This window comes from Denticeps clupeoides, unplaced genomic scaffold (genome assembly GCF_900700375.1).
Source record: "Denticeps clupeoides unplaced genomic scaffold, fDenClu1.1, whole genome shotgun sequence".
Classification (NCBI taxonomy): domain Eukaryota; kingdom Metazoa; phylum Chordata; class Actinopteri; order Clupeiformes; family Denticipitidae; genus Denticeps; species Denticeps clupeoides.
The window spans coordinates 1,148,515-1,175,741 of record NW_021629784.1 but is presented as its reverse complement, the minus strand read 5'-3'; the positions used below and the strand labels follow the sequence as shown (position 1 = coordinate 1,175,741).

Sequence of the window (27,227 nt, the reverse complement as noted above, 5' to 3'; positions counted from 1 at the left end):
TTAAAAAATAAACAAGTAATTAAAAAACAAGCATATATATATATATATATATATATATATATATATATATATATAAAAATCAAATGCAATGCTTTCAAGCAATCACTCTGAAATTTGAGGACCTCTCATCCTTTTTCTTTAGTTTTTTTTTTTTTTTTAAATGAGTGCAGAAAGCTTGTGCACCTGCTCTAACAGATGTGATGTGAGTTTGGAGAATCGTGGATGCTGCCAGGGGTTGTTCGTGAGTCTTTAAGCATTGATTATTCAGCAGTACTCTAAAACAAAGCCTGTTTCCCGGCTGTTAATAGAAAACAAATTCATTTAGCATTCTTTTGTTCACACATTAATTATTCCTATTTGGAAATACAACACCCAGATTATGAGAATGTTAACAACAAAGCCAAGCTATCAAGGCTAAAACTTCAGAATTAACAGTTGTGGCTAAAGAAATGCTGGGATAGGTAGTTATTAAGCTTGTGTGTGAGAAGGGATGCCCTAAAATATCAATATTCTGTTTACATGTCATTCAAAATCAATAAACATTCATAAACATAAATCAAAAAGCGTTCTTTTAAATGCTTTCATATGCTTTGGTTTAGTCTAGAATAGTAACTTTTGGAGACCACAAGGGGGCTTTGGTCAGTGGCACCTCGGCGGATCGGGATTCGAACCGGCAACCTTCTGATTACAGGGCCGCTTCCTTAACCGCTAGCCCACCACTGCCACCAACTACACTATGACTATGATCTGGTAGTGAAATTTGGGGTCAGTTCCCTAACGCAGATCCTCCTCTAATAACAAGATGTGACATTTTACTGGGCTTGGAAGAGGCCCTAATTAACAGCATGAAGACTGAAAATATGACTTTTTGCCTTTTGGGAACAGTTTGCAGAGTGTCTATAATTACATCTGCATTATGGGAATGAGATAACCATTATGTTTATTATTATAGCTTCTCATTGCCACAGCCAATGCATCTGTACTCAAATCCCAGACATCCAGTCAGAACCGCATTTCAGCCAGAGACCCAGGCTGCAAGATAGATACCATGCTATGCAAACAAATATGAATAAATATTATTCATATAGTAGAAAAATACAGAAGTAACCGAGGTAAATAAAAAGTTGCAAATCTATCAACACCATTAAAGACCATTAAGCCATTAAAGCATAAGTCACTTTTAATGTGCACCACAATTGAACTGAATGTCAAAAATGTCCTTAAAACGTCATAACCTGATCCAATGCTTGTATGGCAGAATGACGGATGTGTGCCTACATATCAAAAGTGACTGTTCTGGTACTGGATTATGATGACACTTTACCTTTAAATATTTTCCACTGTTTTAGTGACTAGTACACAACAAACTAGTTCTAATAAAATCCACTGATAACAATTGAGTCAAACAGGATGGTCACTACATTTGTAACAGTATATTAGGAATACAGGCAAAACCACTTTTTATATTTAACATTTATATGGTTTTTCACATTATGCGGATTTCATATCAAAAGATTTTAAGGTCATTTTAAATTTCAGTCACATTAAAAAAGATCATCTGTGAAGATAAGAGTATTTATCGATGCGACATTAGTGAAAGGATTAGTGAAACATAATCATGGTTAGCCTATTAAAAACCATGAAAATAGTACATATCCTGATGACACTTGTATACATGTACTTAATAAATGTCAGCTACCATAACAACAAAAGATGAAAAGGAGCCACCACATCACCAAAGAGGTGTCAGAAGCATGCTCAGAATTTCAAACAGTAAATACAATAAAAAAAAATAAAAAAAACATTATTATTACTATGCAGTCTGGTGTTGCTGATGAATAACAAGAAATTCTGAAGTGACCTTGAGATCAATTTTCTTAAAATGCAGACTGGTTTCAAAAGATTAATAAATTCTGTAAATAACCTGCTTTGCTCCAAGCAAAACAGGCAGAACAGGGAGCTCCTGGCTGTGGTGAGGAGCCAGTATTTGACAGCGCCTCAAGCGCTTGCAGTGTTGTGAAATCCGTGACAGACTAAGCACTTTTTCCCACCGGAAAAAGTTATCATTATTTATCATTCCCACGGCCGATATTGTCACAGTGGAGCCGTGAAGATCCGGCGCACCCGAGAGCGGTTCCTGGAGCTCTGATTGAAAACCACGCCCACTTGATTCCCCTCACCTGACTTCTTCCCTGGTTCAGCGCGCCTCCCCTCCCCGCCTTTTATGTGTGTGTTCATGGTGTTGAAGTCTTGTGTGTGGAGTGTCCCCGTGTGAGTGTGAGACTTCCCCTTTTCCATTATGTCTCCACTTCCCCTGTCCCAAGGTATATGTTTGTTTGTCCAGTGTGTAAGATGGGAGGTCCCCAGGTCCCTCACATTCTGCACTTTTGTCTTGCGTGGAAGGTTCGTCAGCTCTTTGTTCTCCATACCTTTGTCAAATGGCCTTTCCCCGAGCAAGAAGTGTGAAGGGCCAGCTCTTTGTCTTGGGATCCCCTGCTCTGTCTTTGTCCTTGTCTGCGACACCCACCAAGGGTGTGACAGGGCAGAAACAACCAATTCTTATTGGTCTGTGACAACTTCCTGGGAGTCAAATGTATAAAAGAATGTTCTCTTGAATGTTCACTTCCATTTTCTTTGCCATCAGGAACTGAGGGGAATCTTCCCATCAGTTTCTGAGTCTTTTCTATTTACCTATTTTCTCCTGGCTTTTTCTCTGCTTCTCTATCTTTTTCTCCTGTCTTTCATTTTTGGTTTTCTGTAACATTGGTACCTTTTTCACATACAATATTTATTACAACTGCACTAATAACTGGTGTTAATAAATTAGAAACTGTTCATCCTTTTAATCTCTATTGTGCCATGCCTCTTTCTGCCAAGTAACATCAGGTTGGAGTGGTTTTAACACAGTGCTTTTTGTTTTTATACTTTTATACTTCTTTTATACTTTTTTAATCTCACTTTGTGTGATTATTTAATATTAATACAAGTTCCCCTAGTCTGTCTATGGTCCTGCAGTGGCTAGAAATGGCGATAGGTGTAAAGATTCTACTTTGCTGTTCAGAGAGTGGCAGCTCAGGCGGTCAGATTTGGAATTTCTCCCTTTATGTCGTCATAAGGGGAAAGTTTACCTGGAGTTTTCTCCTTTTTTTTCCACCCAGAGAAATTTCCACCCCTCCCCTAAAACATTACCTCCACTGGCTTCCAAACATGCAAAGCATTGCAGTTGCTTGGTGATTGGATGTAAAAATTAGCACAAATGTATTTGTTAGTTCCATCACCAGGTGGTTAGTGACATTTTTTCGTGAAAAACACAGACACGACTTTCTGCAGCGCCAAACATTGTGGTTAGTGAATGCCTGTGGATGAAGTAATTCCCGCAAATGTCCACTCACTTCTATAGGCCGCTGTCATCCTCGCCTGCCTCTCTCCTTCTCATTTGCTTTTAAAGCTCCAGACACTGAAATGGCGTGTCCTGGGGAAATCTCATTGTGTGACGATCAAAGTAGCTGTAATTCTGAAACAAGGCTGAATTTTGGAAAGAGGCAGTATTATGGGACCACTGAGACCTATATAAAAGCAATATGCAGTGATTTTTTTTTTATTTTTTTTTATATATATAAAAAAAAAAAAAAAAAAAACACAGACCCACTGGGGATGCATGTGACAGTGCATTTCTCAGTGCTGGTTCCAAGCCAGGATAAATAGGGAAGGTTTAGTCAGGAAGAGCATCTGGTGTAAAACATTTGCCAGTGTCATGGCCAACGCGCCTCCAGCCCGCTAGAGGGCACCTCACCAGCCTGGGAGATGGCAACCCGGAAGAGGAAATGGAAGCGGGCGGTGGCAAGTATAAAAGGGAGGTAACACCAAGGAGACACGCCCGCTCTTTGTATGAGTTAAATGAGTTGTATGAGTTTACTCGCCAGAGACGCTAGCTCTCTCACCCACAACCTACGATAATTGAGATTCCCGTAATACGACCTTCGCCTGCACACGACTTCGAGAATTGCCTGATCCCCTGGAAACCACGAAAGGAACCCCGACCGGAACTTCCTGACTCCAACCTCTTCCTGCCCCTGACCTTGAACCTACCTGACCCCTCGGTTAAGACGGGATTCCATGCTCCCCTACCTTTCTGCCGCCCAAGACCTACTCCCGTCCTCCCAAAGATACCGAACCATCCCTAAACCCGCCGTCTTCCGGTTCTCCTCTGCCCCGGTCCTTCCCAAAGATCCCGAACTGACTCCCCGCTGCGTTGCAGCGCGTCCATTACTTCCTCATTCCTCGCCGGCCAGGCGCCCCCGGTCCTCCTGCCCCGCTCGCCCAGCGTCCTCTACCGGTACGACGGCTTATCCCCACGCCGAAAGTATGTCTGCAAGTGCGTCATCGAATTCCCCCTGTGACAGCCAGATTTATTGTGAGGACTTCCAGACCAGTTGATACGTCCCTTAACGGGAGAAGCCCATAGACAAAACAAGAAGGGGGTAACAAACCCATTAACGTTTGTTGCTCTGTCAATGGATTAAGCATCTTTTTAAAAGCCTGCCTCTCACCTGACCAGTCAATTTACCCTTTACAGCATCGGCCCGACAGCCAATTACATCAGGCCTGGGCTATGGGGAACAGCAAAAATGACAAGAGTGGAGGTCTGTTCAGGAAGTTCGGTTTGCATTTGTGATTTCCACACTGCCGATGCCACGTGTTATTGCATTTCTGACAGGATGCTGGAGTTAGCGAGAAACATATGAGAAATGCCGCTATAATTTAAGATTCTACATGGGGGAGGGGCACTGCATAAATATCAATTACACAAATGTTCAACGCTTCATGTCCCGGACTCTAAAACTAAACACGATGATCCTATCCAGGTAATATGTCATGGGGTACTTACTTCATAGCTTCCATCGTGGCGTGGCCAACTTTTTGTCATATATTCTTATATATAACAATATCAAAAAACTTCCCAGACAATAAGTTGCTGAATTTATTACAGTCAGACATTTATTGCTGATCCCGGCCTGGGGTCATGTGAAATTATAACCAATTTAATTGGTGAAGTGTCTCCACTGCAGCTGATTGCCAGCACAAATGTTTAATAAAATCAGATGTACTGTGAACAATTACAGCTAAATAGGGTCCAACAGCGGATATATTCAATATATGCAGTGAGAAGATGCTCAATGACTAGAACCAATGGCCGTGTATTATGTAGTTTTGTCTGTCGCATTTCTAATCTAATCTAATATTTGCATGCTTCACTGGTAACTCACTAAGACAGCATGATGCCATAAAAGCACAACAGCCCAGAAAAGATGCATAAAAAGAGCATCTACAGAATATGGATCATTGCTTCAGAAAATCTGAACGGCGGCAATAAATTACCCGCCGCCGCCGCCACTCTGTTATTGAGGTTTGGCAGCAACCTTTGACAGGTATGTTGCGGGAGTTTAAAGGAAGGAAAGAACATTACTGCATGATTGAATGCCTCAATAGAAAAGTCTCAAGTAAAAAAAAAAAAAAAATGGAAACAGCTTAAGGACAGGGTCTACGAGAAATAGTTACGGCACTGTTTAACAGTGTCATTTTTATGTGATGCTGAATGACGAGTGCACAAATGCCCCCTGGTCTTTACAGGAAAAGGGCTGCGGTGACTGATTCATGCTGCACTTACAGATTCAGAGCCTGGTTTCAATACCAAGGCTTTTAAAACATTTTTAGACTGACAAATTTGACTGAAAAGCAAAATGCTGTATTGTGCATTCATAAATGAATGACTAAATTGAACAGAAAAAACGTCTCACCCTACACTAAATGCAGGGAAAACAGAGGCCAGTACAGCTACACTCTCCACACAGGCTAATCATTCCTGGTTAACAAAAATAAGGAAGTTCTGCAATAAACTGCTCAGGTAATAAGTTTTACTCCAGGGACTGGCACCATAAACAGCTCCACCTTTATTATTTAGTAACTACATGCATTGGATGCCTGGGTGATAGATTTTATGGGGTGTGAGTTTAAGTGTTTAAGATTTATCCTCATACAGTATCAATAAAAAGAGATTATTCATTAACCAGGCCTGCAAAAGCCTGCGTGTGTACTATCCATCTACAGCAGAATCTCCGGGAAATGTTCCCAAAGCTTTGACAAATTTTCCGAGATAACGGCGACGCAACTTATTTCCTACGCGTCTAACATTTTATATAGAAATGTCAGCATTTTGCCTCATTTGATCTCCCTATGCATTAAACAGAATGAGTGAAGCTGCTAGAAAGAAGCCAGAGCGTGGCGTGGGGAGAACAAGATAGGAAGCAACTATTTCAATTAGTGGCACACTGATATTTTGCAAATCTTGTGTCATGGTGTGGGACGAGATAAGCTGCATACTAAAAAGGTGGGATTTGCTTAATCATGTCATGCCTCAACAACTGTCTGCAAACTGAAATTACATAGTGAGATGACCTATGCAGCGTATTCTTGCAAATTGCCTGCAAAACAAAGTTAACATTCAATTCCGGAGATGACAGCAAAGGCTTTTTGGACCTTACAGGAAAGAGACATTTACATTTACGGCATATATCAGACGCCCTTATCCAGAGCGACTTACAATCAGTAGTTACAGGGACAGCCCCCCCCCCCCCCCCCCCCCGGAGACACTCAGGGTTAAGTGTCTTGCTCAGGGACAATGGTAGGGGACACTTACTAATACCCACCCAGACCTTTAGGACTCCTGTTTTCTAAATGCTACAGGCCATTATGGGTGACTGGCACTGTCCAGACGTCAGACTGACTAATAAAACACAGTCATACTGGTCAAGTCATGCTCAGCCACATTTTTTGTGGTTATAATGCAAATTACACAACATGTCCACAAATTATTCCTGCTCAAATTGGCTTGAGTGCCCAGAGCGTACAGGCGGGACTGCGGAAAAATCCTACATTTGCTTGTACTCCCCGAGATGTTGAGTCTGGGATGCCTGCAGCGTCTTCTGTTGTGGGGTGAGGAGGTTATGCATCTGCTGGCACATTACATCAGCAACATGCTGATGAGCAAACACAACCCACTCGGAAAGGTCCCGAGGTTATTCCACCGATCTATTCAATAACTGCAGCAGTGGACCTACATCAAAAATATGCCCCCTTCGGCCATAACATTAAAACCCCTGACAGCTGAAGTCGATATCATTGATTATCTCCTTATTTTATTTGTTGGAACTTGGAAGCAGAAAAAAATACGGCAAAGTGTAAGGATTTGAGCGACTTTGACAAGGTCCAAATTCTGACGGCCAGACAGCCGACTCACGGCGATATCATGATCTATGAAGGTGTCACCTCACAACTTGGAGAACTTAGACGATCTGCTACTGACTGATTTGTGCCAGAGAAGTCAATGCCTAAACAGACGAGGTCCTGTTTGACCGTAATTTGGTCATAATGTTAAGGTTTATTGTTATATGTCACACACACACACAGACACACACACACACACACAACCCTGCTCCACATCAAGCAATGCAGCAAACCACTAAACAGAGCTTAGCACAACAGGGAGACCACACCAGTCATCTCAATTATTTCCGTCATTGCCAGCGAGGGAGAAGAGCTGGACAAAGCAAAATTGAATTCAGTGCCTCAGCAATGTAGGAAAGAGCTGCTGCACTGGTATAGAGGTCCCTCGACAGACCTTCCCATTTAAAAACCCATTCTACCACTTTGCCTGATTGTGTCTTAAACACCTTTCTTTACTAAAAAAAAAACCCCTGATTTGCACAGAGGGAAAACGTAATAAAACAGAAACACTCTGTTTTGAGAAACGGAGGACGAACAACTGCCATAAATAAGAAGTGGGGGTGCTCTTAGTTTTTATACCACTGGTCTGGCCATTAAACCTGGCCTTGCAGCGAGTGGGAATATTTCATCTCCTAACTTGTTGGTGGGACTGAAGGCGCATATCGAGTCATCCGCAGGGGAACATTCGTCACAGAGCATGACAGCTGTGTGCATTAAGCGGCGGGGGGGAGGGGGCCGAGGTTATGCAATGCCAGAGAGAGATTCCCAGAAGCCCGCAGTAGCAGGACGCATTTTTGTGTTGTTTTATTAAAAAAAAAAATTCTCTTTCTCACACTTTGCTATTGTTTTAATTATTCTTTATAGCAAGCAAAATGTGCGATTCATTCCAAATGAACAACACATTTGTGCTCAGATTAGACCTCAGTGTATAATGATAACCAATCCTGTCACATGAACACTCCAGTGGAATTTCAATGGCTCTGTTTTGGTGCAAAATGCCTGTTTTAGACGAGCCACTTCCGGCACGCTGCTCTCTTCCCTGTCTGGTTGCTGTGGGAGGATCAGGCATTAACACACAGCAAAGGCCTCATATTTTAATTAAGATATATGACACTGGCACCAAGGACAGCAACAGCACAAGATAAAACACTTCTTAACATGATATATGTGTCTCTGTACTCCACCTATTAGCCTGATCTATGGGCCGTTTTAGTGCACTGGATACAGCATCGAGTGTTTTGCTACAACTGGCCTCTAAATATAATTTTTTATTATAACACTGTTGACCACAAAGTTAACAACATGGCCAAAAACCTCTAATACTGAGAGTTTGATTCCCAGCTGTGTTTACATGCTCTCCCCATGTTGGTTTCCTCCAGGTTCTCTGGTTTCCACCGTCCAAAGGCATGAACACTAGGTGAATTGGCAGCTCTGAATTGTCTGTAAGCATGAGTGTGTGTGCTGCGTTGGGCTGGTACCACACCCTGGCGAGTGCCCAACCCTGAGTAGGACTAAGCGGTTATGGAAAGTGAGGCAGTGACCCTTTTTAACCTAATGCACAGACGTGAGTGAGTTTACAGCAGAAACTCACACAGAAGGATATTTTTTAGAGGATATTTTTAATCGATTTCCTGCCTCTCTGAGATTGCTGAATATAGATTTGAATACCAATCTGGGATCAGCCTACAGTGGAAAACAACTCAAGAGGAACGACGAGTCAGTCTCTGCTATTTCAGCATCCCTGTCGAATATTAAGTGTCTGGCCTGAAACTGACAATTTCCTATATTGCAAAGTAAAATAAGATTCCTGAATGCCCCTGAAAACTTATATTTCCTGTGTGTGTGTGTGTGTGTGTGTGTGTGTGTGTGTGGGGTGGGGGGGCTGGACTCTTTTTGCTGAAATCCACTCTACGTGAACCGAGGCCTCTGAGAAAATACCTGTCTCAGCAATGGTCTTCCGTCTCGCTTATTGCCGACATTTTTTTTTATTTAACAAGCCCCCAGCAACTACTGCTCACTACTCAGAACAGAGTAGCATGTGTCTGAGTTTCCAAGAGTTGAAGCAAGGACCAATTTTTTTTTTCCCCCAAGTCGGAGTCCAATTATCCATTTTTAACTGTTCGGTTCCCATGATCTCTTCCATCAGTCTGACAGGGTGAGGAGTCGCCAGCGCAGGATTTCTCCACATAATACAATATCAGCAGAGCAAATCTTTTCACCTACAAATCTCAGAATAAGAAAAAATGTTGCAGCCTGGAGGAAAGGCTGCTTCCCTGATCTTTACTCCAGAAAACATTGCAAATACATGACGGATGTCTACGCTATACTTTTTTTTCTCCACATTTCTAATTTTTCCTCCATTAACTTGAAAGCATTTAGAAATTCAGGTCAATTACTTTAGTAAATACATCCTTTAATAAAAAAAAAGGTAGTCAAAGAAGTTGCTTTTATATTACCCATGTAACAAAGTGATGTACAAGTAATTTGCATTTTCAGGACATTCATTCAAATGCCTTTAAACAGGCTCTTACTGGGAACTAGTATTTGAGGGACTTTTGGTCACAATTATTTCAATATAACGCCATGCCTGAGAGTATCATTCTAGACCTAAACTTACACTAACATTTTATTTAAGTCTATAGGTCCCTTAGGAACCAAAGAGCTTTTCTCATAAATTGTACTAGATGGAGTGTAAGAACATGCCACAGAGGACTAGCAAGGCCAGACTAATTTCAGCAAGAGAGCAGGGACTCAGCTACATGTCAGATGGCCTCGTGACATTACGTAAAGCCACCCAACCATTCTCTGGACCATCCATTCATTCTCTCAACAAACTGGCCCAAGTCTTAGTCATGGGGAGGTTATGGCCTGTTTTAGGCTTTTATTGGTAAAGGCACAAACAGCCGTAGCCTCATTCTGGATAATTTAAACCTATGCAATCAATATACAGTGCTTCGCAATACAAATGCAACCCAGTGAAAACAAAACCAAACCACTGTTAATGTAACAAATTTAATGTAACAGTCCAAATATTGATTTACCTAAACCATTTATTGCTGAATTTCTTTATTTTCATCTTTTGCTTGTAGGAGATCATTCATTTGGTTACAAAAAAAGTTGGGAGAGATCAAACCCCAGTTCTTGTATCTCTAGATATCAACAGTTCTTCTGGAAATAAATGAAATTATTATCATTGATTTAAACTTTTAGAACTAGTACAACCTTTAAAATAAGTGTCATAAATGTTTTCATATTTATCCAGTTGATGAACATGGCTTATTTCTCCTGGGAAACTGACCGCAAGGTTGAAACATTCCTCTACACGCCAAATAATGGTTTATGTAGTTCTCTCCTACTTGTGATTGGCAGCTTAGACCCTAGAGAGGTGCTGGTCTCCCCCTGCCTCACTAAAGGTTAATGTACCAAGGAAGAAGTGCAAGGCTACAGGATGACACCACTCAACTCTCGACTTCAAACAGGACCACTGACATCAACATTTGATGGGTGAATGAACTGTGGATGGGGACGGTGTCCAAGGCACACAGAGTTTTCAGACACACATAACAAAATCACTTCTGACTGACAAGTCGACTAAAATATTCATTGTTTTTACACATGAAAGCTGAACCCTGCAGTGCAGTGGCAATCAATGATCTCCAGCTTGGCAAGAGTTTTCTACTTTTCCTGCAAATGCAGCATTTGGATGAGGAACACGTGTTTTATGAAGGTGTTGGTACAGCATGCGAGAAAAATATGTGACAAATGAAAAGGTGCAAGGAAGAAATGCTAATTAACTTGTTAACAAGCAGTTAATGACGGAATCTCTCAAGCCTATTTTAAAAGGATTTTCCACAAAACACTTTTTTCAGTAGTGTTTTTCAATTCGTGACATCATAACAATATTACTGAACTGATAATTGTACGGTCTTCCCTTTAATCAAAGCCTTTCATTTATGCAGAACTAAGGGCGCAATGTACAAAGAGCAGCACTAAGTGCTAAGTGCTAAATGATAAGCATGGGACTTGTTTGCGAGTGCAAGGTGACCTCAGGATTTACATAAATAAATAAAACAAGAAAGAACCAGTTATTTGTACCTTGATGTAAGGAAAGCTAACTGCCATTTTGTTAGTAATTATTTAAAATGGTGGGAGCCCACAGTAACGACTGACATGCTTCTTCCTCATTCTGGATGCTCTAGAAATAGTTTATTCTTGTAAATCCCAAGGACCTTACACTAGCAAACAAGCACTAGCTAGCACTTCTTTTGAAACAATGCTCTAAATGTTCAATTGAATGTAAATGTAAATGTAAATATCTTTTACTGCTCGTCCATCAGACATCACACATTCCAAACGTTACTGCTTTTATGTGAAGTGAAATGAAGTGAAGTGATTGTCAAATGTGATACACAGCAGCACAGCACACGGTGCACACAGTGAAATTTGTCCTCTGCATTTAACCCATCACCCTGAGTGAGCAGTGGGCAGCCATGACAGGTGCCCAGGGAGCAGTGTGAGGGGACGGTGCTTTGCTCAGTGGCACCTTGGCAGACCGGGATTTGAACCAGCAACCTTCTGATTACGGGGCCACTAGGCCACTTTAATAAAAAATGAAACAATAAAGAGACCACAGGAGCTTGGACCAGTCTGCTCGGTTCCTCTGCTTGGTGGAGAGTTGATATGCATCAGGACCGGGGCAGACAGCTAACTCCGCCCACAGCATAGTGCCGTATGCATTTAAAGGAGCACTATCAGTATATACGACTCTTACAAGGTAAGTGTGGACTGAACGCTGACATTTTTCCTGCTCATTTTCGAAAACCAAAGCATTCGCACAGGTGTATGAGACTTTAATTCCTGTATTTGAACATCATGTGACAAAGTAGAACATTTATGGGATCCATCGTGATGCATCAATATCAAGGCATTAATAATCATAATCGAATCGTGAGACCAATGAAAGTTCACACCTCTAAGTAATACATGACATGGTTCACTATGTAAAGCTAGCATAGATACTATAGACCTGTGCTAGTTTAAAATGCTGTAATTGTAAACATAGAAAAACATTTCACCCACAGTCTTACAGGAACTATGTAGTTTTTTTTATACATTCATGAGTCAATCAAATAATGTTTAATTTGTATTCCAAAACCCGGAATATTTCAAATTCCATGACTTTTCCAAGTTTTTAATGACCATAAGAACCCTGTAATAGGTTTGTAAGTACTGAACCTAATGTTTTGGTTTTGCTTAAATTTTTTTTAGAAAGTGCCCAACATATAGTATTGCAATCTGGCATCACACATTGATCATGATGTGTGTCATTTTCAGGTTCTTGCCAATAGACATTCCTGCTTGTTAACTTTCCTTTTTTGATACTATGAAAATGTTTTGATTGTAGCGTCAATCATTTTCGGATGTATGTTTTAAGAAAAAACATGGAAACTGACACATTTCCATTCATTTGACACACATGTGCAACTGACATGCACCTTCAGGAAAATATACTAGGAAAGTCATTTGTCAATGGGTATGCAAAAGGGTAAAAATCATGTCTACAAGCAAAGTTAAGTTTTGAAAACAGGCAACAAAATAATTAATTATGAGGTAATGCTGAAACATAATACCATATGCCGCCTCTCTCGCTCTCTCTCTACCAGCATGGTCAGAGAATGCTTCACCCTCACCGAGTGCAAACACCGGTGAGGGTTGAACGCTAGAAGGTAAATTCTGCCGTTCTGCCCGGGCACTGACCTTTTAGTACTGAACATCCTTTCGGTGTCTCTTCCTGCGCAGGCCGGTCGGCTTCTTGGCGGTGCGGTGGGAGCGGCAGGCCCGGCTACAGCAGAGGACCTGAGGAAGTTGTGGAGAGAATGGGGTTACAAGGAGAGCCTCTCCACCCCCCTCTTACGGTGTCAAGTTAACGCGGTCACAGCACAACCAGCCAAGGTGGCTGGCGTCAGAGAGAGGGGTTAGCCTTTTGTTTGGGGGATCAATGCTAACGCTAACAACGGCGCTACAACTTGCTAATGTCACAGATGCCGGAGCTGAATCCATTAAATCTAACATTTAATGGATTATAACATGTTATATGTTTTTCTTATATATGTTACATGTTTTTTTTTTTCATATCTGCAGTGATGCGATTAAGTGTTGAATTTGAGGAATTTAGATATTAAACAGACCTGTTGCAGTATTCCAGCACTCATGTTGTCGAAAAAGGGATATTAATGAAAATACGCTAAGAAGAGTCTTGCAGAAGCCCAAATGCTTAGTAATACAATGTTTTTTTTACAATTCTGTTGAACATTTTCTCTAAATTCCCATTGGACTCGATTTAATCTGACTTTGGGTCTCAAAGGACATTAGGATTTCTGACAACTGCCATCAACCATGAACTACAATTGAATTTAAAATGTTCATTAAACAATGGGGGTATCTTGAAAATAGCCTGTTCTGTTAGTAATATTCTTAATTACAAACACGGCATCGGCACTCATTGGCAACAAAACGACAACAGGATCAATACAGAGTCTTAACAAATGAACACTGGCATCAATGACAGTTTTACTCAAAGTTGAAATGGATGAGTTGTTAATACTCATGTTGTCACATCTAAAGGAAGGAAAGATAAGCAACACCGGCGTCCAGAATAACCATAGATAAGCTGAGCCAGTGTCTAATTACACAAAAGATCCTCCTGAGCTGTAAATAAAACCATTCACTTTGAGCCCTCGGCTTTTTCATGAAAAGGTTAGGCTGCTCGAGGAGTGCCTTCAATAATTAATGCAACAGTCCACTGAGGCCTAGTTTAAAGAAATATGACTGAAAATTAGGGACAGCAATCAGGGACATTCGATTAGCATTCCCCTTACCCCCCTCTGTCTGTCTAGTCCTTTTCCCTTTCACTGTCTCTCACTCTATCGCTGCAAACTACTACGGTTTTCATCAAAACCTGTCATTCTGTGCCAACGCCTTCTCAGTCACGCTGAAATGTGTGACTAGAAAGGGACAATAAGATCTGAGACAATGTTATGGGGGAAAAAAACATGATTTAAGCACTGCCGTTGGATGAAACATCAAAGCAAGGAAGGGCCTCGGACTCACTCAAGCAATGCCTCCATAATACATAATGCATGACCACAGCGTCACTAAAGGACAGGCGCAATGCTGATTGCACTAAAATAAAGTCAGCGATACTCTACCTGCCTCCCACATTCAGCACAGAACAATGGCAGGAATACAACAGGCCGGAGATTAAAAAAAAAAAAAAAAACATGCACTTTGGACACTAGGAGCATTTTACAAATATTTTATTGTTTCGTTCAAGGATTTTGATCTAAATTTAGACAGACTATAAACCAGAACCAGAGATGCAAAGATGCTGCGTCACAATCCAGTCATAAAAATAGAGAGCAAATCAAACTTAATCTCCTCTGAAGCAGTACAGGGCAGACGGAAACTGAGCTATGGTGGCTTATGGCTTATTGGGTCACTACAGACCTATCACATGTACATTTACAGCATTTATCAGACACCCTTATCCAGAGCAACTTACAATCAGTGGTTACAGAGACAGCAACTTTAGGTTAATTGTCTTGCTCAGGGACACAATGGTAGTAAGCCTGGGTCTTCTGGTTCATAGGCGAGTGTTTTACCCACCAGGCTACTACTACCTTTCACACCATCTAGATGTTTAAGTAACAAATGTCAAATTTGCATTACTGGATGCTCTTGACTAAACAAACATACATAGACTGCACAAAAAAGGGAATACAAAAACGAGAATGAATGAAATATTCTTATGAATTACTTACTGTTTTTACATAGTTACAACAAATTAGCGGTGGAAATCCAAATGATCAACCCATGGAGGGCACACTCAAAATTGAAGTGGAAAAAACACTACAGGCTGATCCAACTTCGATGTAATGTCCTTTAAACAAGACAACATGAGGCTCAGTAGTGTGTGTGGCCTCCATGTGCCTGTAAGACCTCCATACAATGCCTGGACATGCTCCTGAGATGGTGAATGTTCTCCTGAGGGAACTCCTCCCAGACCTGGACTAAAGCATCTGCCAACTGCTGTCTGTGGTCCAACGTGGTGTTGGGCCACATTGGACTCAGGTCTGGGGAACGGGTGGGCCAGTCCAGCCACATGAGGTCCAGCATTGTCTTGCATTAGGAGGAACCCATGGTCAACCGCACCAACATAGTGTCTCATAAGGATCTCATCTCGGTACCTAATGGCAGGCAGGAGGGCTGTGCGGCCCCTCAAAGAAATGCCACCGTGACCATTACTGACCCACTGCCGAACCGGTCATGCTGGAGGATGTTGCAGGCAGCAGCACGTTGTCCACCGTGTCTCCAGACTCTGTCACGTCTGTCACATGTGCTCAGTGTGAAACTGGTTTTATCTGTGAAGAGCACAGGGCACCAGTGGCAAATATGACAATCTTGGTGTTTTCAGCCAGAAAGTACAGGAACCGAGACGTGTTCTGTGGTCACCACGTGCAGTGCCACGCCTTTATTGGGGTCTTGCTAATTGTCTATAATTTCCACCTGTTGTCCATTACATTTGCACAACAGCTTGTGAAATTGATTTTCAGTGTTGCTTTTTTAAGAGGACATCTCAAGATATACAAAACTATTTTAACAGTAGCAAAGCATAAATGCAATTTTCACATTATTACATGCAAATATAACCTAGTTTCATGAATGATGCAGTGAACTTATGGCATAACTGAACACTATTCTTTGTCATTTTAGAAACAATGAGCAAATGTATCCTAATTATTAGCAATTTTTTTGCGCCGGAATATGCAGGTCAAATAATTTATTACACAAGGACACAAACCAAAGCAGGTAGAGTCACCTGAAATAAATATATACCGGATAGCAGAAGGATTGCTAGAGCATGTGAATCAGGACAGAAGCAATAAAGGACTTTCTTTAAATCTCATCTTATTTAGAGAAAAATAATGAATACAAATGTAAAAAATGTGATTGTTCAAAATTTCAAGACTTCAAGAGCTGTCAACATCAAGTTATTTTTCTTGCTCAGAGGTGATTAGATGATTAAAAGTGGGCCATCTGTCCCTCACATTCATTCAACCTGGCTTTTTTGTTTGCACTGATTAACTCCCTGTCAGGCAGAATTAGTTCTGCTAGGAGCCAGAAGGTTTACAGTTGGTGCCCTAAAGTACCATCTATGCTTGAAAACAGGAGAACACGGTACAGTTTCATCCTTATAAAACCTAGTGGTACTCAGAATAGCTCAGGGATAAAGAATCAGTGAATACTGTTGGAAGGTAAGAAATGTATAAATATTATAGTGAAGAAGTGAAGTGAAAGTGAAGTGAGTGTCATTATGATACACAGCAGCACAGCACATAGCGACACAACGAAATGTGTCCTCTGCTTTTAACCATCACCCTTGGTGAGCAGTGGGCAGCCATGACCGGCGCCCGGGGAGCAGTGTGTGGGGACGGTGCTTTGCTCAGTGGCACCTCAGTGGCAACTTGGAGAATCAGGATTCAAACCGGCAACCTTCTGATTACGGGGCCGCTTCCTTAACTGCAAAGCCACCACTGTCTGACTGGAAATCATACCCATACCCTACAGTTTAATGATTCTATAAATCAACGTAAATACATTAAAGGGTCTCGCAAAAAACTGTTCTAGCACTTAAATGCATTACTAAGAACCTCCAAACACAACAACGTCATTAAGCATAGTGATTATTACAAGTGCAATGGTCTGTCTTCTAGAGACTTGCAATTGTTTATCCTTTTCCAGATATGGTCAATTTGAGACTTGCTCACTCAGAACTCATTTGCCTGTTGATTAATATGCATCCACTCAATTGAGGGCCAAACCTGGCACTAGTCCTACAAGTACCAGCTTTTACATCTTCTCTTACAGATGAACATCTCCGAATGTTCTGGCAGGCCAATGGCCATCAACACAGTGAATCAACAAGGATGATAATGGCCGATGCCAATGCATGGCTGACATTTATGAAAATATATGAAAAGGTTTTTATGTAAAAATAGTGATCTCACAAATTTGGACAAACATCATGATTAGAAGATTTTGTGCAGGTCAGTTTGCTAACATCCTCATCCAACATCTGGCCAGTACTTGAAAGCAGTTTAACTCTGCGTGTTTGTTAAAAGGAAATGGGGCTTAAGTAATGCAGCGTGGCTCTAATAAATTGGTCAAGTGCCTGTTTTAATGGTAATACAGAACCAGTCAAATGTCTGGATGGATAAACCTACTGATTTATGAGTCTTGCATTTTTTTACATTATAGAACAAAAGAAGACACAGGACAATACAATAACACAAAAAAAAAAAATAGCAAACAAAGCAAAAAGTTGATTATTTGAGTCTCTCTGAAGCAGAGAACTTTTGCTGTGATGGCAGCCTTTCCCACTCTTTGGCTTCTCTCCACCATCTTGGACATGGGGACGGCTTACAACAGTCCTGAAGGTTTATGCTGAACACTTTTTGTTTTTTATCATTCACTCATGTTAATGAGCATCTCATGAAGCGGCTTTTGATGACGACAATAGTGAACAAATCAGGTCCTGAAGGTAAAAACAGGCGACTCTGGAAAAATAGATTCATCAAACACACGTCACTTTCTCCTGGTACAAAAAAATATATATATATTTCTTGCATTGGATTCTTTATTATGACTCCATCTTAGTTTCCAGAAGTGTCACAGTGCAGGTGTGTCCAAACTTTTGACAGGTACTGTAAGTAACTCACAAATCACGCATGTGGAAACCAGTATCTGTCTCATAAGTGTCCATGAAGGAGAACAGGACAGGTCACCAGTATCTTCTTATGAGCAGAGGGTCAGTTGGACGGGGTTACTAGGGGTTTAACCTGGCAAATCTGCCCTAATCTTCCTAGTGAATAGAAAATCCCCGTAGTATGCAATCTGTAAACAGCGCGGCGGAACATAAAGGTACTCTGTAAGATGTATCTACGGACACACACACAGTAAAAATGGTGAAGTCACAGAAGAGAAACCACACCAGACATAAAATGGCACTGACAGGCCATCACAAAAAAGCAGTGCATTTCTCAACCACTTCAATTATTTAAGTTCTGTGGCTGTTGTGGGATAGGACAGGGGGGCATTTGTGGTTTGGGAAACCCCCTTTCATTAAAGAAATGTTAAAAAATAAATAAAGGGCAGCCATATTCACAAAAGGACCAGACAGACAGAGGATATTTAATCATGGCGCCCACAACTTAATTACCAAGAAACTGATTGCGGCCATGAATCCTTATTAAATTGAATTATGATGATATACTGTGCTTGGGCGGTGGGTGACAAGAGAAAGACACACAGAAAGGGGGGCCTACCCTGCCTTTACATCTTTTAAATGAGTTATGAACAGAATTTCCAATCCACAAATATCAATTTATGTCAAAATATGAACAGAAAAATGTACATAGACATTTGGAGAGGAAAAAAAAAAAAAAAAAAAAGGAACAGAAAACTCCCATCATCTCAGTCTCACATCTCCCTTTTATCGTGTCTCTGTCTGTGTCGCTCTTCTCAGTTAACCATGAATGAAACGCTCTGACAGAAATGGGTCTGACATCGAGAGCGGTGGTCTTCCCGCACCCCGGCCCGTGGATATCATGTAATAAACACGTAAATAAACATGCCTAAGTCAGTCATTTACAGGGAAAAGGCATCTGTACTGCGAGATCAGCCCAAGTCTGTCGGAATACGTGGCATCTCTCCGAATCCTTAAAATAAGTAAATAAATAAATAAAAAATGACGAAACTTTTCAATCTGCATGCGGTGACAGCGGGACACCAATAAAACAGTTTGGACGAGTGGAAAATGAAGCTGGCCTTTGTTCGGTGGCCGGTGTGACACACCCACTCCATGTGCTGATGACATGTTCTTTCTCTCCCCAGATCATCACAGTCTACTGGCGTTACCGCCTGGACGCCGTTCGCACGGTCGGCCGCAGTATCCATGGACCAAAACAACACGCCTTTGTCTGCACTGACAGATTAATATATGGCAAATGGAAGCATTTCACTTTTGTTTTCGTACTAAATTATGATTTTTGTAGGAGGGTTGGAAAAGTTGCATCTACTTAGAAGGCTCCGCTGCAGGTTAGGCTGTGGTAAGCAGAACCTGACATTACAGAATATTAAATATTTATGCGCCGTCTCCATGGATTCCGGAATCTGAATAGACAGGAGGGCCAGATGGATCGACCCTTTCATTTACATATTCACCCCACCCACCCCGGCGGAAATTAAACCCCCTGATTTCCGAGATTTGGTTTAAAAAAGAAGAGAGAGAGAGAGAGAAGGAGAAGTTTTAAACAGTCGTCAACACCCTCCCCTTCACCTCCGCTCAGACAGTCGACGCTCCACGTCTGCACAAGACGCGCATATTCGTGCATCTAATCTCGCACAGATTTGCAGAGCTGGCGCTGCGGCCGGTTCTTATGTAACACGGTCTGTGTGTTTACATCGCGAATTACAGTGTACAGCACGTCCAAATCTACATTATTACACACTTACATCATTATAAGGACGATTTAACAAGTCAACTAGGAATGATGTTGAGACAGAAGACGAGGCTGAGGTCGTGTGCAATGGAAAACACGCTTGTTAGAGCATCGTCATGACTTATTATTATTATTCTTATTATGAGCGTGTCCGGTGCGCGGCGGGCTTGTTTATCGGGAGTTTGCGTGGTCACCCCCCCCCCGAGCGCATCCCGCCCGGCGTCTCCTTACCCACACGCGGCCGCCGCACCAGAGCGGGACACTTACTTCGGAAGAGCCCCGGGGCGCCGAGACGAGGCTTCCAGGTGTGCGTGTGGCGGGCGACGCGGCCGCTTCCTCCCGCTCACGGCGCCAGCTCAGGCATTTTGACCTTCTCTTCAAACGGCAGACGGTACCATCAGGCCCGCCGGCGGGGGGGTGGCGGATCAAACCAAAACCCAGCGAGCGTGGACACGAGGAGAAAGTTAGTCTACATAATATTATGGCTGGTGAAGTGAACTGTGCGTTTGGCAGCAAGTTTGTCCATTGTGCCTTTAAATGTGTTGGAAACAGGAAAAAAAAATGGGGCAAGCATTTCATCCACTTTAAAACTCCACCTCTTGTGGGATGTTTTGCTGTATGTTCTGATGTCTGCACTGGTCAGGATCTACCAAAAGGATTCCTAGCAAGGATAAAGGATCATGGCAAAGTGGTGGCAAGTCTCACTGATGGTGTACAGGCTGGCCTGTGTTATCCAGTCCAGTTCAACTAAGCATCAATAGAAAAAATACAACATATGCGCCAGCTACCATTAGTAAACTGGTCCTTATGTTATGGCTGATAGGTGTATACATTTTCTGCATATAAACCCTTTGTTTTAGTTATAGAAAATCGAATGTAGATAATCCAGTTCTAGATAATCAGAGCATGCTGAGATGGTTTGTCAAAATGTCCGGATTGGTCTAAAATGGAACCACTCTTTCATGAGTAATTTCATCAAACTAGTGACAGACGCCATGTGGAAAAGAGCATGATCATTCTGGAAGATTCCATTTGCATCAACCACAGTGTACACTTTTTAAAATGTAACCCATGGTTATGTATTTATCACCAATTGCCTTGTTCAGAAAGAAACTGAGCAGACATCGACCAATCATATCAAATACATTATGTTTCATGACATTTATTTGTTTGCTTGGATATTGGATCATAAATGTCACACCGAGTGCAGTTACACATATATTACACATATATGACATTAATGACAATATACACAAATTTACAGAGACAAATATTATACACGAGTACACACATAGACAGGTTGCTGTGGACATGTATTAGTCTGCCGCTTATGACAAACAATTACAACAGACAGTAAATGTGTTTCTTCTACTTACTAAGATAGCAGGAGCCATCACATCAGTCACAGTTCGAATGGACAGCCACTGTTAATTGGTGTTAGTCGAGTTTCCAACAATAACCGGGAACCCTTCAGCTAATGTAACATTTGGCTAATTGTGGCAATGGAATTAAATGAACTGTTCCCTAGATTTCTCTGGCCTGACAATGGCTAGAGTCTAGAACTCGCGTGGTCCAAGTACCGCTGATTTTCCAGCTTCTGTGGCCTGCATTTGGATTCAAGGTTTACATTTACATTTACATTTACAGCATTTATCAGACGCCCTTATCCAGAGCGAATTACAACCAGTAGTTACAGGGACAGTCTCCCTGGAGCAACTTAGGGTTAAGTGTCTTGCTCAGGGACACAATGGTAGTAAGTGGGATTCGAACCCGGGTCTTCTGGTTCATAGGCGAGTGTGTTACCCACTAGGCTACTACCACCCAAGGTCTAGAGTTAAAGATCCCTGGTGTAGAGTGTTAGACATGAGTGCAGACTGTATTGCTTTTTATTTCACAGTTGATTCACGAGTGCCAGAAATATATTACTATTTCTGGCTCAAATTCATTCATATGCATTCCATCTATTTTATCTGTCTTGGCTCCTAAGTGGCGTAATGAACTTTCAGCAGATGTTCGAACAGCTGAGTGACTAAATATCGCAGACGAGAGCAAAAATGCTTCCTTTTAAGGAAATAATTCAATGAAATTGGGTTATTTAATAATAAAAAAAAGTTATAAAATTAATGGTATGTGCCAACCGGGTCCTAATGAACCAAATGATAGACGTCTTAAAGCACTTATGTATGTCAATCTGGATAAGTGCATAGGCCAAATGCTGTAAATGTAATCCTATGTAGTTCCTGCAATAAATTAAAGAGCAACTCTCCATTGTGCGGATTCCTTTTGTTAAGGGTTTAAACCATCAACTTGCCTTCAAGATATTTTTTTTTGACCCCGAGACTTGGTTTAGGCTCTCTGTAAAAATGAACAACTCAACAGGAGTCTGGTGTTTTTTTTTTTTCTTACCCCGTACCCAATCCTGTCAGGCAGGCTAATCCATCACAGAGTCACTGAGTTGCACTGAGTGATTATGGGCTCATCTGAGCTGACAGGACACCTCAGCGGGCCATGGACATAGACAGCCCGCACAGTACATTGAAAAGCCTGATAGCTCTCCAGTGAACTGATGTCTGACTTGCACAGTCACCACGGATTTGGGGAATATATGGGCCACGGAACAAGTCTTGTAAACAGTCTTAATTGACTTTTATAATATACTGAGCATGATCCCCCGTGGGTCACATGTTGTCCCTTGTCAATTTCTTAATATCAGATTTATAGCAGCGTTACAAAGAAACATGCATGATGCAAATATGATGTGCATGGATAAGCTTTGTAATAATTATATTCACACACTAATTTAAATAAATGATATTAAAGTAAATGAAAAGTATCAATTTCTGGAAAAACCTCAATTAGGTTTGAATTAATGCTTGTGTGGCTACTTGCCTTTATCAAGATGGCTCCACAGGAGTGATCCACTGGGAGAGAAGAGATGTTTTAGATGTCGAACTGGTCGCCTACGGACCTTTAGCTGTTACAGGGTACCAAGAGTTCAGAGAAAAGGAGCCGCCAGTTCCAGTGGTTATAGTTCCCTTATGATTTGCAGTTCAGGTTACAGTAGCATTTCATAGAAATGAAGCACTAATGCACACAGTGTTTAATTTACAGGAACGCTGCCTAGTATGAAGAATTGTAGTCAGGAGGGTCGTTTTCACGCCTGCAAAATCACCATCGACAAACCCTTCCTCCTTCCATACCCCTTCCAGATTAAAGAATACAGCCCTGCTTGAATTCTGCAAGCGCAGTGCTTCCCGAGCCAGGTACCATAACAACTGGCTATTCTTAGAAGGCGGCTCCCCTTAAAAACAGTTGCGTACATTTGTTGTGATAGAAATACGCTCCGCAAAGCACTTCAGGAACCTGGTTTTGCTGATGCGCCATCCTTGGAAATAAAGGAAACTTGGCTGAGTCAGAAGGTTCAATTTCACTGTACGCCACCGAGATTTCACACGCGGTGGCCCAGGGGAATGCGGCAGCTATCAATTATGGGGAGCATGTATGAGCTGCAGCTCAGCCTTTCGAAAGCTGGATCTCAACAGACCGCTCAGATCCATTATAGGAGAAGCGGGTTCTACTGTAACCACCACCTTATGTTTCTGTAGAAGCGGGGCCTGTAAACTTCTTCTGGACCCATGATCTCTCACCATCTAGGACCTGCAGAAGTTCTGCCATGCTGCGATATCATCCATTCTAATTACACTTTAATGATAATTGATCTATTGCTGATTATGTTCTGCCTTTTGACAGACAGAGAACAAGTTGTCTACTACGTTGTGCCCATACGAACGGATCCAGGAGGCAGTTTAGAATTTGTGAGGCTCAACCACGGTGATGAACTCTGCCACTGACATGCAGCGGTGCCAAGATTTAAAGGTTCATCTCCCTCGGCAGCAGGCAGCTAGGTAAATTATACACGGCCAGATGAATGGATGGTGGATGAATGGAAGACCCCCGTCAAGCCGCCGTCATGTACCACCCCTGGGTTGCCATTCTTCTTTTCCGGAGCTTTCCATTTTCTTGTTATTGCTTTTATTCTTGTTGTTGTTCATATCAGCAGATATGTCCTCCTAATTTTAGATAAAACTTCATTCAGCAGGATGTCTGATGGTCACATTCGTTCCAGAAGGCGGTAGCTGTTACTGTGGCCATATTGTCTCACCAGGTTCTTTGTCACTTTTTTTATATGGTTGACAAGATTTATAAGTTCATATTTTGGCCAGGGATCGATGGACCTTGATTTGTAACCTAGTCGTGTGAAGATCTGCGTTCAAAATTTGAGATGAATAAAATTTTGATTTCTGATCAGGGTATACCTAAATATGTGTAACATATATGTATAATTTGTCTGTTGCTGTTTACAGCCTATAAGCAAAACCCATTGTAAAGCTCTCTCAGGTAATTTGGTGCCATCAGGAGGCTGGTTTCTGAGCTGCAACACATAAGTAATAAGAGCAACATAAATGTGTAGTAAACACATTTGTACCAGTTTTTATGTAAAAAGGTGCACAAAAGTCCTATATAAAATGGGATTAGTTGATTGATTCATTGCTTGTTATATTTTCTAATCTGTAACATTAATCATTATATCCATTGCGCATACATGCTGTCAGGATCCTATCTGGAAGGGGATGCTCCGAGTCCGGGAGTTTCATGTTCGTCCTGTGTTCCCTTGATTCTGGATAGTTCTCACCTATATATGCATGTTTAAAGCCGCCCTGCTTGTGTCCATTTTCCATTCGGGTCTTGTGTTTTTTGTATTAAATCCCCTGTCTCATGAGTCATGAGTGTCCTGCGTTCCTCGCCATGTCCTGTGACTCATGCTGATGCTAATGTGGCCACATTTTTAATAAGCTGAATGAGGCTTTTGAAACTCCTCCCATCTTCCCATATTGACATTAGATGTACAGCAGTGTTCAGGGGTTCACCACATGGACCACTGAAGAAAATGCACAAGAGAGGTTAACAATACCTTTTACCAGCTCATTGTCCTTCAATCCAGTGGAGGGGTGAGAGGTGACACCTCGACAGAAATCCCTTCCCGAAATCATCTATCATCTACTGCCCCGAATAACCCATCCTTAGACGTGGAGTGCGCTTTTACTCTTCCTTAACTGTTGCATCAATGTTGAAAACAAGGTGAACCAGCAACATGTTTCAAATTAGCCTTTTATGGTGGATCATGCTAAAAATAACACTGGTACCTTTTATCAAACTAATTACTCCTGGTCATGACAAATTTTCAGTTAATTTGAGATTCTTACAAACGTAAGCATGCCATGGGGAAATATCTGCATTTAATCTTTCCTTCTCTAAAACAGTCCACAAAGAATGAGATCTGGTAAGTGTGATAAAAGTGTGCGACAGAACAAAAAAGCCTTTATGTGATGTTTGTTGCGGCCTACAGAGAACCTAGTCACGTCCCCTCTGACCGAGGGAGACGGACACTGCAGCAATCGTTTGGCGTGCAGTACATAGCCAACTTATATTGTTGACCCAGTGACCCTTTCCACAGCTTGCTGGTACCAATTTATTACTGAAATAAAAGGAAAAACAAAACTTGCATAAACCTGTAATGGACTGAAAATTTCAGAGTAGCATATTTATGTGTCTCAGGCCAGAGAATGGCCGCTAATGAGCAGAGCAGGGCCATTCAAACCACGGCTCTCAAAGGTCAAGTAATTGTGTCAATCTGGCCAGTACACATTCCTTTAATCCTCCATGCGCTGGTGCCCGTTTTAGATTCTGTCATAACCCACTACAGATACCTGCATATTCACTGGGCAGAAAACGAGGACCAGAGGCCGTCTTTACATCCAGATTCATGAAGATGCTTAGGTCCTCCAAGGTTCTTCATGACCTGTAGTGTAATTTCTTTATTAAAAACAGATAAAGACCGAGTCCTCGAAACTCACATAGTAATACAGTTTACAGCATGGATTAAAGCAAAAAAAAGAATCTGACCAAATTTCTTTTAAACTATATGCTCAAAAAGTAGATGTGGTTAAGTGGGACGCGTCCAACTGCAGAATGTGTTTTATATCTATGCCTCATTATTTCAGTGAACAAACTAAAATGTAGGAATATAGGTCTCACATGATATTTCTAGACTGGCAAGAACAAGCAACGTTCACGGTGAAAACAAGTGGCAGAACTACAGCAGCCAACATATTAGTTGTTCCGCATGATAATACGGTTGAATTAAAAACCTATAATCAACTTATAATCACTGCTATAATCAGCCTATCCTCCATCTTGGTCTGAGCACCACTTCGATGTTTTCTATTGTGCATGTGCATTAATGCACCACAGCACATAGAGGTCAAAGTTCAACAATAGTCAACTTTGACCGCGGTGACTGCAGAGGCCCGCGGAGCGCCACTCGCCGCTCTTCAGGTACGCAGCCCACAGAACACAATGGATCCAGAATGCAGCATCACGTTGGACTCATTCGGTCTGTGAACTTCAATCCATGTCTTACGGCCAACCACACTTTTTTTTAAAAATTTTTTTTTTAATTAATAAACACAAAACTCACTATTAATGTTCTTACAACCTGTGATCTGAAAGCTGTGTGACGTCCCACAGTTAGCGATTCTAAAGGGCTTCAAAAGGTACCGTCACACCGAATACGTGAAACGTCCTTCCTGGCTGGAGAACCAGACGCAAGTCCCCCTGCGGGCCCCACCGCGCTTTCCCCTTTGAGCCACTAGGTGGCGACACGTGCAAAGCTTTCGGTCTCTGAGATTAAACAGCCCGTCGCAGGATGGCTGAACAGCAGGACGCCGCTTGTGACATTCTGAAAGGCACAGCAGGTCAGGCCAATTTTATACAGTTGTTAACACATCCTACTGACTCATTATGTGCCAGGCGGAAAACCTCGCTGCAGACTGGCTGACTAGCATTTACACAAATCAGCATTTCGAAGCTATATAAATAATAATAATAATAAAAAAACGGCCTTAAAGTAAAAGATATCCTGCATTCTGCAGTCATAAAGAATCAGTCTTCCGAGGATTTGCAACACACAAAATGTGGGTTTAATAAGTGCAGCGTAATCTCTATTTCACCCCATCTCAGAGCCCTGGGCTGTGCCACACACACGAGCTTTAGGGAAGGCAGGGAAAATGAAAGCCATTGTTTGAAACAGCTTGCATCAAATCCATCACAGCTCGGTTCAGCCAGAATGCATGTGGGAGACTCCGAGACGAAGTGTGATTTCGGCCTTAAGCGCTCGGTTTGGTGCATTATCCGCACAATGGTGATGGCATCGCGGCGTTACGGGGATCGTGTTCCGGTCCTGGGACACAAAAGCTAGAGAAATACAAAGAAATGGACGGGGGAACGAGGGGCAAATCCAACCGACGTCCAAAAACCTCGTAA

At 41.8% G+C, this 27,227-nt stretch overlaps 1 protein-coding gene across 4 annotated transcripts in view; it reads right to left on the bottom strand.

Moving 5' to 3' along the window:
- Positions 1 to 20,254, bottom strand: part of LOC114774219 (oxidation resistance protein 1-like) — a 58,789-nt gene extending 38,535 nt beyond the window's left edge. For 3 of the 4 annotated variants that reach the window (XM_028966129.1, XM_028966132.1, XM_028966131.1), the window contains exons 1-2: positions 20,112 to 20,254; positions 13,042 to 13,140 (exon numbers count right to left, since the gene is read on the bottom strand). In XM_028966129.1, the coding sequence (XP_028821962.1) occupies positions 13,042 to 13,058 (17 nt within the window). In that variant the 5' untranslated portion in view covers positions 13,059 to 13,140; positions 20,112 to 20,254. Of the gene's footprint in view, positions 1 to 13,041; positions 13,141 to 20,075 lie in introns of all 4 variants that reach the window. The other variant, XM_028966130.1, reaches the window with a different exon arrangement.
- Positions 20,255 to 27,227: the final 6,973 nt, after the last annotated feature.